General features: G+C 38.8%; 1 protein-coding gene across 14 annotated transcripts in view; it reads right to left on the reverse strand.

Annotated features, from left to right (window-relative positions):
* Nucleotides 1-233: 233 nt before the first annotated feature.
* Nucleotides 234-15,552, reverse strand: part of foxp1b (forkhead box P1b) — a 218,621-nt gene continuing 203,302 nt past the window's right edge. For 12 of the 14 annotated variants that reach the window (XM_067460212.1, XM_067460207.1, XM_067460206.1 and 9 more), the window contains 7 exons: nucleotides 14,057-14,261; nucleotides 13,462-13,538; nucleotides 12,639-12,740; nucleotides 9,727-9,896; nucleotides 7,983-8,052; nucleotides 7,385-7,551; nucleotides 234-3,881 (listed from right to left, as the gene is read on the reverse strand). In XM_067460212.1, the coding sequence (XP_067316313.1) occupies nucleotides 3,734-3,881; nucleotides 7,385-7,551; nucleotides 7,983-8,052; nucleotides 9,727-9,896; nucleotides 12,639-12,740; nucleotides 13,462-13,538; nucleotides 14,057-14,261 (939 nt within the window). In that variant the 3' untranslated portion in view covers nucleotides 234-3,733. Of the gene's footprint in view, nucleotides 3,882-7,384; nucleotides 7,552-7,982; nucleotides 8,053-9,726; nucleotides 9,897-10,187; nucleotides 10,310-12,638; nucleotides 12,741-13,461; nucleotides 13,539-14,056; nucleotides 14,262-15,552 lie in introns of all 14 variants that reach the window. The other 2 variants (XM_067460214.1, XM_067460213.1) reach the window with 1 other exon arrangement.

Raw genomic sequence — 15,552 nt, forward strand, 5'->3', positions numbered from 1 at the left:
TCCTCATTCCCTATAGGTTTGAACTGAGGTATGCATATTAACAGTTTCTCATGCTGTATTTCTTCAGTAATGCTGAGCTACACATGCGGTGAATGCTCTCATCTACCTGCTCAAGAATAACAATCAGAAACAGCCCTCAGATGAGCCCCGAATCCTTCCCACTGTCCCTTGCGGGCGACCCTCAGCTGCCTGGATGCTTGATTTGTTTTAGTGAACCACAGAGTGCCCATCGATAAAAACAAATGCTTGGATAAATTTACAAATAGTAGTAACTGCCATTAAAGTACCTTGTACCCAGCTTATTGGTTGACAGGAGTGTTTTTTAATATAAAAAAGTATTAAGTTGACAGACACTAAAACACAATCATAGAGCATTGCCAAGGTTAACAAAAGGACATCGGGAAACCCGTTTTGAATTTACAAGTGGCATACAATCTTTTCAAATAATAAAATGGCAAAAAAAAAAAAAAAAAAACTAAAGTATGAGAAGAAATGATACTCTCATCATTGTGTGGTCCAGTTGAAGTTCAGTTCACATTGTGTTATGCAAATGGATTTAAATTTCCTGTGACGACAGTGAACAGTCCTAAACTCTTTCATCCATATCCTTCTCCTTTATAGCCATCATTTCCTGATAGAACACTCCCTTTTTTCCTTTTCATTGGCCCAAAGACAACATTGCTTTGATTTGGTCGTGTGTTGGTCTCGATCTTTGCCTCTCCTCTCCTATTTTGGTCACAGGCAAAGACATACAGCTGCCCACCGAACAACCCCTTTGGCTTTTTTTTTTCACCATAATAAGCCCGACACAGTTTCAGACATTTCATCATTTTTGTGTCCGGCCAGGATATTTGGCCTTTCGTTTAGCTATTGCATGGAACATAGAATATATCAGCTTGTAGTATCTTGTATCTTTGGTAGTCACAGATAAGAGACATAAACATCAACTAAAGTAAAAACAAAATGACAACAAAAAAATGGAAGTAATAAATAAGAACACAGAAAGTGGTTGGTTGCAGTCATTAAAAAACAAAACAAAATGTAATTGTGAATGATTTGTAGAAGCCTAATCTAAAGTCTGTCGTCATCCTTGCAATGTGCCAAAATGTTATATCTAAACTAGCCGGCGGCAGCAGCTTTCAATTCGGAGTTGCCTTCCGGGTTCAACTGACCTGTGTGGAAACGGCCAGTCAGAAACAATCATTTCCAAAGTGATGTGGCAAGATGCGAATGGTCATAGTGGGCCACCCCAGTGCCGTAATGCTCAGTGGTCATGGCTGTGCCGTCAGCCTCGGTTTCATAATCCCTTTAACATATATAATCCCATGTGTAATTATTATCATGTCTAATAACAGAGGCTGAGCCGGTCATTGATGTGGTGAAACAGATACCAAAACTAGAGGGAATGCAGTTTCAAGTCATCCAGACAGTCTTTGAAATGACAGAAGTGAGCCCACCCCCCTGAAAAAAAAAAGTTTCATATATGCCGACAATGACGTTCAGGAATCACAATTAGCTTTTGTCTAACAGTTCTCTCACAGCTCCTTATTTCAATTTTTTTTGACATTTCATTTTGCAATACAGACGATGGTTTCGATCAGCGATTTGGTTGACGCTAACATGCATCACCACAAAAGGGGATTTTTGAAAGTATAATTTCAGAACGATAAACGTTAACCTGCGTTGATTTCTCTGTCATTCATTCCACGTGAAAATTAAACTTCATTGGTGCGTGGAGAGGGAGCCTTCATTACGAGTAGTGCATTTGCAGATGGACTTCATGAGCGGGAAAGAGCATATGAGAGAGAGAGTGTCTGAGTGTGTGTGTCGGCATGCAAGGGCAATGTGACTGCAAAGTGGCGATCCGAAACGCTAGGAACAAATGACAGAAAAATACTGCACGGTAATGCGACATTTTGTTTCAATTTTGAAAGGAAAGGAAAGGGAGAGAGAGGAAAAAAAGAGCATAAGAAGCCTTAACATTCATCCAGTGCTAAGCACACCATAACTCCACGCCATTATTCATGAGGTCTGATCAGTTACCAAAACAAACAAACCCAACAAAAAGAATATATAGCTAACAGCACAGAGTAATGAGAGGACATTACATTTCAATTATTTGCCCAGGAACCCTCAAAACACCAGACAGATATGCTCCAGCTGTGATGACAGCGATCCTAAAGGAATAGCACACTTAAAAAATTCAAATTGTCATTTTTTTCTTCATCATGTTGTTCCAAAGCCGTATGACCTTTTTTTATCCGTGAAAACTCTCAGCTAAACTATCTGTTATATCTGCACTCACTGCTTTTTCTCAGGCAATTACAATGAATGGGGAGTAGAGCTTTCAAACTTCAGACACAAAAGCATCCCTATCACTCTTTTCACAATATTCCAAGTTGTAGATAGATTTGGATAAGAAACAAACCTAAATTTAAGCTGCTATTAGGGCTGCACAATATTGGGAAAAATGTATATGTATGAACATTTCAGTGAATGCTGCACAGAAAATAATGAACAAATTACATGGCACAGTCTTCACTGTATAAATTAAATATAATACATTTTTGTGAATTATTTTTTTAAGACCGAATGCACGGATTCAATATAAGCATACTTTTTAATTATTTGTGTTCACATAAGGGACTGTGTTAACGAGGATACTCTGAGAGACGGGCATTTTGACATCATTTTGCATGTATGTGTCTATTCAAGAACAAACAGATGTGGAGTTTGGTGTCCATGTGCTGTCTGTGCTCCTCTGTGCGCGTCGTCTTTCATTCTTATGGTTAAAAATTGCTTGAATGTTTAAACTGACAGGACCTAAAACACGCGCATGTGATAAACTTTTGCTCTGAGGTTAAACTTTACGTTTCAAACCACGATGCCTGGTCTGTACAGATCATACGATCCCTATATTTGACATCGCACATCCTGAAAAATGACTATCGCTAATATCGACGCTAAACTGATACATCATGCTGCCCTAGCTGTTATTTACTGAAAATATTCCCTTCCTGTGAGCCGTGAGTTGAACATGAGAACCAGTGATTTGTAAACTGATTCACTGAAAAGATCCAACTAAAAAAAAAATGATTCGGAAAAGCAACCAAGTACGCTTTACAAAACAATCACTTTGTGTTTCACAGAAGAAAGTAAGCCATATGGGTTTGGAATGACATGAGGGGGAGTAAATGACAGAAATGTCTTTTTTGGGCGAACTGTCCTTTAAGAAGATCTGAAGGCAGAGGCAATGAATTAAAGTCACATACGTACACGCACACTGTGAGTGGCACGCTTATTGAAGCGCTAATGATTTGTGTGTGTGTGTGAGAGAGAGTTTGTGATCAGTGTTTATTGGACTCAGAGAGCAATGAGTCTTTCTCAGCTGTGTTTTCATGTCCGCTCTGGTCTCAGTGACACTTATGCCAAAACGAAGTAGAAGCAGGCCCCAGTACCAAATGTCTTTTCATCAGGCGATGAGTAGAAATTTACGCATCTCTTCTTTTAAACGAAAAGTAGAAACAAATCAAAAATACTTCCAAATGGAATAGATTTTATCATCTCGTATTTCGTTTTGTATTTAATGGCACTAAGAGTAAATCGGAACATTTTAATAGCCGTCAACAAGAGGATTGTGAATCCAGTCTTGGGCTTGCTATATCTGGAGTGGTCTCGCAGGTGACCGCAGTTAGTATGGCCTCTTCGACAGAGGACGTGGAAGAAACCAGGCTTACAGCATGTCCTCGCTTCCGTGGTCGTCCTCGTAATCTCTGTGGTGGTCAAAGTCTGGACTGTGATTGGCTGTCGTCACGAGGGAAAGGGGGCCTTCGTGCTCCTCTGGGTCCAGTGGCTCCTCTTTTACACTGATATGATGATGCCTTAGGAAAAAACAGAACAGGAATATTATTATTTTTTTGCACAAAAATACAAATCTTAATGAATGACTATTCTTTTATGTGTATTTTTTCTCTCTTTAATTTGACTTTTTAAACTAATGCTCCAAAGAATAGTTTTTGATGAGGATGTCTATACAAATCTGTACAGGAAAAAAAGTATATACAGATCTACAGTATCTAGGCATTGTGACAATAAAACAAAAACTAAAATATGCATCAATATATTTAACGCTGATATGATGTCTTAAGAAAAAAACAAACGGCCATTTATTTCCCAGAATTTCTTTTAAAATAAAAATGTAATAAATCTCAATGAATTAATATTCTTTTGTGTTTCTAGGCAATATTGTAAGAAAACAAAAAAACATATATATCAATTTGATTGTATCAGTGCAGCCTCACTATCTAAATATAAACTAAATAAAAAAAATATAAAACATAAAAAAGAGGACCAGCTGTTTCTATAATGAAGACTAGCAGAGGTGGCCTAACGGCAACACTCCTGATAACTCCACTTCCCTTTCAGCTCTTCCAACACCGGGATACCAGCCGGCATTATTTTCCACAGCTGGCCCGACAACTGGGTTTTCACTTTGAATTGATAAATGAGGGAGATTAACAACATACGACATTGCAAGGAGAGAATGGACTGCGGAGAGCGGTGGCAGGCGTACGAACGAGCGAGCGGACGGCCTGTCAGCTTCCCGGTGGCGTCGGATCAGTGCCGCTCCGCGCTCCTCTTCTCGCTCGTTAACATGCACAACCTGTGAGGCGGGTCTCTAGAGGACGACCCTGCGCAAGGTTCCGTCATTAATCAACTTCAAGCGTGAAAAAAAACCCCACGGTGACCAGACAGCACAGCGAACACTTTAAATACGCGGAAAATTAATGCAACTTCTAACCAAAGTGTCAATAAGGGGAAGAAAAGCAGTGGCGGGGAGGCGTGCGAGACGAGAGGGGAAGGGGGAGGCGCTGACGACGGGGCCCAACACAAACGGCTGTGATAAGAAACAGAGCCCTTACAAGAATAATAACGCTGTCAGTTGTAAACAAGGCAAAACATGAACCCGGCCCACAGTCTGGGCAAAGGATTGTCCACAGAGATGAGATCTGCCAAATTTCTCATTACAGAAACGCTGCAGGAATGGAGCGCCAATGAGCGAGCGCTGACTGTACCGGGTAAGAGGACCAAAACTGAAACGAATAAAAGGATAAACATTAGAAGCAGCTGTAGCAGAGCCTTTAAGTTAATTAGTCTCACATGGCAAACTATAGGTTTTCGCTAAGACATGTTTGGCAAATGTAATTAGCCACAATCTTTTTTTTTCTCTCTCTCATGTGCTTCTCAGCCACGTTTGTTAAGAAAGTAGTCATGCTAATGAGTTATCATATTTGTGTGTGAATAATAAGAAAACTCTCCCCATTCTATCGCTTTCAGATCAAAGCATCTCCGTGTATCCCATTGCCTCTCTAGCTGGAGGGCAAACATGAAATTGTTATTAATATGCAACTGAGATGCACTCTGCTTTAGCCTTCATTGTAATTAGGACTGAAGCATCAGATTGCAGACATCTGCAACAATACAAACAGGTGAGGCAGATGGAAGCCTATTTATTATATGTTATTAATTATGACTTTGGATTCAAAAGAAATTATGCTAGCGATTATAGTGGTTCTGTTATCAAAAGGTATTTTTTTTGTTTACATCATGATTACAGGCCTGGTTTACGTCGTAGCATGTTAAGATAGATGTAATTATATACTTGGATTGACGATACTATGTAATCATTTTAATAGTTGACATTTAATTACACAGTTTGAAATAACTCATAAAATCAGACTAAAAAGTTTGAGTTAAATTTGTACACAGATTTGAGAAAAAAAGAAATCAAAATAAGATTTTTGCATGGGGTAACTCACAAAAATGTACTGTGGTGATACCATGGTAAAGTGACGATATCCTATACCATGGTAGTGGGGGTTTACCATATTCATGTTCCATAGCATTTACATGGCAATCCAAAATACGTCATACAAATAGAATTACCATTGTACTTGCCTAAAGCACAAGATATTAATGATGCTCTTGAAAATGTTAACAATAAATTAAGTCAATCAGAATATTCTGAATATATGTATTACCCTTTTCCTGTTTTATCCAGGGTCATACATTTTCACACTTGTAATAATATCTGATATTTTAATTACAGTTATAAATAATTGTTTGCATTGAAAGGTTAAATAAATAAATTCTGATTGAACAGATTATAAAATAAAAAGCGTCCCTTTCCTATTCCAGCCATCATTACTAGAGAAAAAGTTTTTCTCCGAAATTGAACCGCGATGCCCTTGATAACATTGCATTAACATTGCATCCATAAATCTGGTTAACTTAATAAACTTCAGTGCTTTTTATGTGAATGTTTTATGTATGCTCGTACATTCTCACACTTTGTACAGCTCGTGTTTGGGCAACATCTTTGCTTTTGAGTGCGTTAAGTTGGCAAATGCCTAGAGAGGTGAGAGGCAGACAGCCTCAGAGAAAGCACACCCATCCTGTTTCACTGTATCCTGCGGATGGGGCAGGCCTGCAGCTATGTTACCTGCCATTAGCGTTTCTCTCATCCACATCTTCATGAGTTCATTACCGCACCATTTTATATATATAAAAAACAAAAAACGATTTGCTGATGTTTCACAGAAACTGCAATAAATCTGGCCAAGCAACAAATCAGCGTTCTGTCCTCCAACATCTGGAAACCATGTCGTCTGCAGCGTATTATTTTAAGCTTCAAACAACACGGCGGTCCCTCCCATACAACAAGTGTATGGGGAGCTGTGGTTTCAACCCGACCGCAGCTCAGCTACATGGAAATGTTGGAGCGGTTTCGTCGAGGCTAATTACGACCCCCCACCCCTCCCTTCGTTGTTTTACTCTCGACGGCTCGGAGAGTTTTCGGACGTGCTGCGAGTCCTGTCTGGGTGGAAAAAGGAGGCCAGTTCTGTCATCTTCTATTCACCACTTTTGTAAATATTTAAACAAAATGGAGGCAATAATTAGGGAGGAACTCCATGTAGAACGCTGCACACTATTGACCCGCAATAAAAGCCAGTTTATGAACTTCTCCTCGAAATAACACGAAGAGACACTGTTTTCTTTATGAGCTCCCCCAGCCTAGAAACCTGCCAAAGGTGGGGTTTCCTTTCTAAGACTGCATTCACGATTCCTGCTTCCTCTGTAAACTGCAGTTTTCTATATAATTTCATGGATGGCTAAACATCTACTGTAATGTACATCGAACCCTACTGTGCTTTCGGAGACTATTTTCAACTCCTAGCGACCTGGTGAAAAATTCCCACCACCTAAGCTGTACGAGGGTCGCCCTGCATGCACGTGAGCCTAATGATTTCTGGACGTCTCCCTGTACCTCGGGCCCTTATCTCAGTCACACACACATTATGAAGGTGGGATGTGAGCCACTCACATAGCTGGCAGGGGCGAGCGTCCAGGGCTGCTGTCACTACCGTTGCTGTTCCCGTGGTCCATGGCCCCATTCATTTCCTCTCGGATGGCGCTGGCAAGCGAGTTAAGAGTGGGACTTCCGATGGAAGCGGTAGTGTATAGAGGTATGTTGTTCTCTGCCATTGAAGCCTAAAACAGAATAGAGGAGATGAACTCGACGAGATCAATTCCTTCAAAATATCGGGACCATTCAATGGCCTCCAGATACTTGGGCTTATTCAAAATAAATAGCCATTTTGCACACCGCATGTCCTTTCATGAGCAATTTAGAGTTTTTTTTTAAGTAATGATGAAAGCATGATGTGCGTTCAAGAGATTTATTTATTTTTTTACGTTTTTTTAAAACATTTTCTACAAAAAAACAAAGACATGAAGTTTCATTACACAAGAATTGTCACCTTACAAACCAGCTAAATGCTTCATCAATCCACAAAAAATGAGTACTTTCTATCTCTCTATCCACACACACACACACACACACACACATACGAGGCAGCAACTGAAAAGGTTAATAAATAAAACCATATAAGGATTTGATGCTGCAAAGCTTGTGATTTTACCTGGAAGGCTGCAGAAAGAGCGGGACCATATCCCAAAGTGGTATGAATGTTCTTTACCAGAGCTGGACTTCTGTAGAGACAAAAATACAGACACACATTCAGTTCAGTAGTGAAACGAGTCATACTGTCTCCAGTCTACGGAACAGATTGATTTTACACTGAAGTCAGTATTTAGAGTACAATCTGATTTCCAATGAAACTCAATAGCAAAATCAATAGATGGCACTAAACTATCAAAAGCTCTTTAACACCAAAGCTCTGTCCCAAAACGAACTGCCTACTTGGCCTACCTCACTTTCAATGCAAAGGCAGTCTTGGAATAATGCTAGCTTGTTTCAATCAATATCTAAAGCAGTGCGTCTATCAGTTGTGCAACAGGGCCATCCCAGATTGCACTGTGACAAGCAAAAATATTGTTCAATATCAAAAAGTATCATTTAAATGGTCCGATTTGAACATAATTAATCTTGTTCCCAATATTTGTGTGCACTATGAATTCTTATACTTATGTTAACTTAGTAACATGCTAGCATCAGATCTTATATAGAGTGGAAAAGTATTTAGTTAAAAATCTATTCTCTTATCCACCATTTTCTTAACTAGCCTACTGTATTTTAGATTATGGGAGGAACTTCCAGTTTGGGGAAATTCTACTCAGAAAGTGTGGGCAATCACTTCAAATCAAAAGGTTGCGCTACAAACAATCTTTTTCTGTCAAGTTTGACTGAATGAGCTGTACAATTTCCTTCATGCTCTATTTTCAGACATCAGGGGAATAATGAAATGCTTGGTATTTTAATGTGACCTGGTATAACAAGAATATCTTTCAGCACTGCATTCTTTTCCTACATCTTTTTTTCCCTTTTATTCCACTGTAACAGTATGAAAAAGACAACATATATTGCACATTATATTTTTTACACATTTTATATATATATATATATATATATATATATATATATATATATATATATATATATATATAAAATGTATAATTTGATTTTTTTCTCATAAATCCTCTGAATGCTTAAACATGTAACTGTCTCCCCTTTTCACTTCTAATCCCAGTGTTTGCTGGAATGTTTATAAAGCAGGTAAATTATTATCTGTCTTAATATCTTAATATTGTCTGTCAAAATGATGGAAATCACTTTGAAATATTATCACTCAATGTTAAAGTTAGTGAACATATCTTACATAATACAGACGTTACTAAAGTGATATTTAACTTGGCTGTAATATTGCTATGAAAATGATCAAGCTCTTTGTGGTGTTATGGTAATTTGTTAACGCTTTTACACTTTAATGTTCGATGGTTCAACAGTGAGTAGAATAAGGTCTTTTTATTGTGCCCAGTTTTTTGAAAATGCTTTTCATTCAAAGATTGAAACTCACTGATTGTTTAGTTTAACATAAATTAATCCCATAATTCACGCTAAGGAAAATGGTGGAGAGGAAAATACCTTCTAAGTATATAGGCAGAAGTAAAAAAATCTATTTCCAATCTATTTCTCTATGTAGAGCGAAGGTTTCAAGGAAGCTCGGTCAGTTTTGGAACAAAGCTTATATATGTGAAGTTGTTATTTTAAAATCATTTATTAATATAAATCAGATGACACTCACAAAGCCATTTCATCTATTATGAAAACCACATATGACAAGCATAAGATGCATAGAGGATGAGCAAGCACAGAGGCAAAGCATGCAGGGAGGGGGCGTGGGCGGGGCAAAAGGCGGTGCTTACTGTACAGGCGGCTCATCGCAGCTTTCATCCGCCGCATGCTTCCTGGGGCGACCTCGTTGTATGTGGCGGCCACGTTTAAACTCTTCATCGTCTACGGTCCAAAAGGACCCAAAGTCATCCTCAACTCTTACAAAGCATTTATGCAGGGAGAGATTGGTGCGCACAGCACCCTGGGATGGGGGGAGAGGGGCAGCAAGCAGCCGGATGCGGTTGGAGCAAGACAGACAGACAGTGATAGAGAAGAGGATATGAAATGAATGAATGGATAAGCACAAGCGAACAGGGGTTACGGTGCACACAGCCAGCACATAACTCACAGACGGGCACAGAGACGCACGCTAAAGCTAGTAGGGGTCAATGGGCGGCACAGCACAGAGACAATGACATGGAGCCCATCCATCAACACCACGAGACACGGGTTTGGTCAGCCATGCTGTATGGGGTGGCGCTGGAACACCTACCCGCTGATCTTTTGCGGCCTTCTCTTTTGGAACTCTAGCTCGTCGACGGTCCATACCGCCCCTTTAACGTTCTCTACCCGCACAAAACACTTGTGAAGACTAAGGTTATGCCGCACTGCATTCTGCAGTTGGTGTGAGAGAAAGAAAAGGGCTAATGAGTGCAAAGGGAAATGTGCTGGAATAAATTAGACATTTCAGTATTTTGTATTACAGCTTTTTTATATAAATGGCACATTATATTGTATTAACTTTTTCATTAAGAAAATTTTAATTCTGTCATTTACTGACCTCAAAACGTAGTCCTTCTGTGGAACAAAAAAGATGTTTTGCAGAATGTCCTGAATGTCAGACACTGATTCTCTCGTTTTAACTGATGTTTGAAAGCTACGGCAATGGGTCTGTTAGTCACACAAAGCTATTATATGACTTTTAATGGTACTTTTTTGGAGCTTGAAAGAGCAGCAGGGACATTCTTCATAACATCTCCTTTTTGATCCACAGAAGAAAACAAATTAAAGCATTTTGAAGTAAGTGATGACAGAAAAAAAAAATCTAGACATCCTTAAAATAAGATGCATTTACCTGAAAAGCTTAATTGCAGAACATTTTAAAAATAGTTTTCAGACAATGTATCAAACATGTAATTTCCCAGCTGTTTTGAAGTTATATACACTAAATGGTGAAACGTTTGAGATCAGTAAGATTTATAAAAGAAAGAAATATATTATTTTATTCAGCAAGTATGCATCCAATTGAACTTGATTGAAAAAATAAAAGCAAAAAACTCTCAAATAAATGCTGCTCTTTTAAACTTTCTATTAATCAAAGAATAATAATAATAAAAACTATCATTGCTTCCACAAAGATATAACTTTGTAATAATAATAAGAAATGTTTCTTGAGCACCAAATCAACATATTAAAATTATTTCTGAAAGATGATATGACAAAGAAGAATGATGCTGAAAAATTCAGCTTTGGCGTCACAGGAATTAATAACATTTTAAACAATATGACTCTTTTTACTGTATTTATGATCAAATAAATGCAGCCTTGGTAAGCATAATGTTCAAAAGTCCCAAAACACACTCTATACAGAGAAATGTACTGACCAAGAGCAAATTGTAGCAGCACCCTGGACTACCAACAAAATTCCAGACTGCACAAATAGCCTGATAAACATGACTCCTTGGCAGTTATGACTTTAGCACTGTAGCTGAACAATGAGGGGAAGAGAAGTAATTCTAACATGCTCTGCTTGTTGCGTTCTTATAAATGACCCTTTCATCAGGCCATTTGTACAACATGCGGGTGATATTTAGTAAATAAATCCCTCCTTGATTGATGGAGGCCTGTGTGGGTGTTGTCGCTCTGGTGCTTTATCATTCAGCTCTACTAAAAGTCACAGATAGTTCATCATTTTTCTGCCTCACTTCAAAAACGGAAACTGAAAACGCTTGAGTTAAATGCCAATGCTCAACTAACTGCCAGGGGAAAACATCCTACTCAAATGTCCAGATTTCCCCTTAAAGCTGTTGAAATTCTTCCAGAGAAAACCGAAAAAACACTTTTAAAATAAATCCAAATGAAGAGGGGTTCTCTTCCAGAAACTTCTAAGGACCATTAAGTGAAATAAATCATATTTGAGGCAAATGCATACTTTCTCTGGGTAATTTCAACTTTGACTAAATCTCACTGGGTGAAATGGCGTAAAGTACAAAGTTGCAATTTTAACATGATTTCTGTTTGTATCTCTGAGGGCTGGTGTTGTTTGGAAAAATTCAGATATTTTTTAATGGCCATTATGCTGTGATATCTTAATATCTGGGTACAGAAAATGTGTTTGTCAGTATGAAGGTTTTGTTTAAAGAACTAAAATATACAGTGGTGTCTAAAAGTCTGAGAACACTGGTGGAAATATTTATATTCTGCTGTTTAATTTGATGTAATTATTTTTTAAACTATTTTTTAAGTTATATAAGCAGCATAACATCTGATTTTCTAACATTAATTTTAGTAAGGAAGCAAGAGCGCAACGTTCTATAAAAGAGTTCATATGGACAATTGCACAAATTTGCCTACATTTGATTAGTGATTTTGAAACCATCTGCACTTGATTTTTTGCCATATAGCTTTTCAAATTTCTACGGTTTAAACTATATTTTAAATTCCTGATCTTTAATGTAGTCCCAGACTTCCACTGACATCTCCTTTATTCATACATGCTCGTCATGAGTGAAAAGCTGTATGTGGTCCAATAAGAGAAGTGTGCGCTGAAATCTGGGGTGGTTTTCTACTGCCAGGAGTTATTGAGAGATTAATAGTTTCACATTCTTAATCAACCAAGTTTTTGTTTTGTTTCTACTTTTTAATTTAGTCAACCACTGGGAAAATCACAATTAATTGTACATTAGTAACAGCAAGAATTGGAGAATAAGAATTGTGAGATCACCTTCCACGTCGCTGCATTGCGTCTGAAATATGCAAACATTCGCGTGAACCAGTTGTAGATCTCGTTTAGTGTTAGCTGTTTTTCCGGCGACTCTAGTATTGCCTGGAAAAACACACACACGCACACACACACAAATGCTGATAAGCAAAAAGCTGTTTCATTTCCGTTCAAACCTGGAGCAAAAACAAAGTGAGATGCACATGGTATGTCAAGTTAAAGTTGATCTGAGGGTGCATGTAAAACAGCTCCACGCTTTTCCGTTCTCAAATGGGAGCTACTTTGTTTACTGAACGCTTCCTTATGCAAATGTGGAAATTTGAGTACATCCTTTTCCGCTAAACGACCAGAACAAGAAAAAAACGAAAAACGAAAAAAAAAAACTATTTTATAGAGCCAGATTATAAAGCGGCAATTATCCCGGGCCCAGATTAATGCCCGTGTGATCACAGATTACCGGTTCAGGCCTGATAATTGACTGGGCATCTCAAAGACGCCCCCGTTCCTACTGTTGTGTGAAATGAATTCCGTAATAATCACATTGGCTGTAATACTTAATCAAAAGCAATTGTTATATATGGGCTTTTTGCCCCTCTATGAACAGCAAGTGCTCTCACGCTCATTTGCAGATGGCTAATCTTGAGCTCTGCTGTTAAATTGCATCTGAAATTTAACGGCTGCGGCGGTGGGGGTTTAGGGGTTTGTCTTTAAAGAAGTTTTGCAGTGAAGCATGTTAGATGCACGTAAAATCTAATGTGAAAATGCTCAATTGCAATGCAAAAGGTTGGTTAAATACGTCATCATGTGATAGTGGTTGCCTTCTCACCTGTCGTATTAACGAAGCATATGTGAAAGGGGGTCGTACTTCAGCGTTCATGTAGAACTCTTTGTTCTGGACAATATCTGTTGACAAAGACCAGACAATAAATTGTCATTTCTGACCGTGTATAGGGTACTCTTTAACTAAAAACATTAACACTGAAAAAACTATTTTCCATATAAGTATTCAACAGAAGGCAAATTATGTACAAAAATCATATTTCCATTACAGTGATGAAAAAAAGTAAGTAAATAAATAAATAAATACAGTAGTCATGTGCTATTTAAAATGTTAGTATTTATACATCACAGTAGTATTAAAAACAATAGAAAATAGAAGAATAATAAAAAAAATCACTGAGAAAAATAACACTGAGAATAATTACAATTCCTAAAAAATAAACAAAAAAACTGTTATGTGATTGTTTAATTTGTGCTGAAAATGTGTTTAATTAATAATGTTAGAATGCAAAATGTTTCGTTATGCAAAACATAATTTCACTTGATTATTTGAATGAATACAATTTATTTAATTATCATTGTAATTTTGGGGGCACCCACTGATTGTCACAAAAAGGAGCTTTAAAGCAGTCTGTCCGTACCTGGAGATATGGGCATGTTGTACTTGTCTGAGTAGCGTCTGCGCATGGGGCCGACACTGTGCAGGCTGGTGGGGGTGATAACAGAGTGGGTTTGTGAGAGCGGTGTGAGCGGGGCAGTCGGGGTGGTGGGTGTCCGGGGTAAGCTGAGGGGCGGTGAGGCCTCGGGAGCCGTCTTGGACAAAGTTACATTGGAGACCAGGTTTAGCTGAAAAGCACAGAGCATTGTTAGTCACCACTGATGCCTGTGGATGCTAATTGTTAACACACCATCCAATCAATCTCTGAGCCGCAGAGGAGCATGTTGGTTTGTAAATATTTGTAAACACCATGCTTTCGCTTTCTGCGTCCATCATTCTGTGAGCAAATAGCGTACATCCCCTGGTCGCCTCTTTGTTTGGTCTGCTGGCGTGTTCCCAGAATGCCTAGCTTACTCTCTTTGCTCTCAGGCGGCAGTAGCAGTCTTGCTGGCTGATGGAATGAGTTTCTCACCAAGCCCTAAGAGGCTCCTAATAAGCCGCAGACAGAGAGAGGTCAATCTACACTAATTACAGGCTCAAATTGTATTGTAAGGACCCCAATTAGTGGCTACTTACAGGGGTGATGCTACGATTAAACGTCACATCTGAATGACCCTCATCATCCCGATGGTTTGGCATAAGATGGTTCTTATGAAAAAATAGTTTCCAGAGAAATACTTTCTTCCTCCCTTATCAAGTGGCACGATGTGGGGGTCTAGTAATAATGGCTAAAAGGTAAACTAATTAACCAGCGGGTTCATAAAGGTGCAGTCCCGCTTCCAACTGCTGTGTTAAGTCGTCAGTGTCAGATTTCCTCTTCTATTGGAGTGGAAGACGTGAGTCTGACCCGATGCTCCTGCTATTAATTTGTAGGCGATGGAAAAAAAAAGCTAATGACACATATACATATTTCCCCACCAAATTGTTCTAATTGCTAATTTGCCAAAGGAGGCCTTGTTACGAAATTAAACATGACTTCACTGGGAGGGTGAAAAAGCGACGAATGCATGGACAAGCAGAGAGGAGCAAAAAAAAAAAAAACAACAACGAGAGGGGACGCGGAGGTGGGCCACAATCGCCTACAGATTGGGTGAGCAAATTAATGAAATGTCAAGGCTGTCAATTGCTTTGGAGGTATCAGATGTCTAATTTTGCTCTATAATGGCAACGCTGACAGTGCAGACGGCGGCGAGGCGAGTGAAAACCAACAGACAGTGTTTAACATCTAACCCCCCGCCACGCGGATACAACGCAGGCCACGCAATTACCACACACCCTATTAACGGTCATTACCATACAGATGCTCTGTTTGATAGACAGGTACATAATAAAGACATTTGAGGGATGACAGAAGCTTCATCCTTGACATGTCATTGTCCTCATGCCTATCTAACCCCTTTTTTGTTGTTAATTGGTTTCTCTCTGTGCTAAAATCACATTAAAAAAACGATAGTTCTGGTCTTGGACGCTGATTGGCCA

The sequence above is a fragment of the Pseudorasbora parva genome, chromosome 12, assembly GCF_024679245.1.
Source record: "Pseudorasbora parva isolate DD20220531a chromosome 12, ASM2467924v1, whole genome shotgun sequence".
Classification (NCBI taxonomy): Eukaryota; Metazoa; Chordata; class Actinopteri; order Cypriniformes; family Gobionidae; genus Pseudorasbora; species Pseudorasbora parva.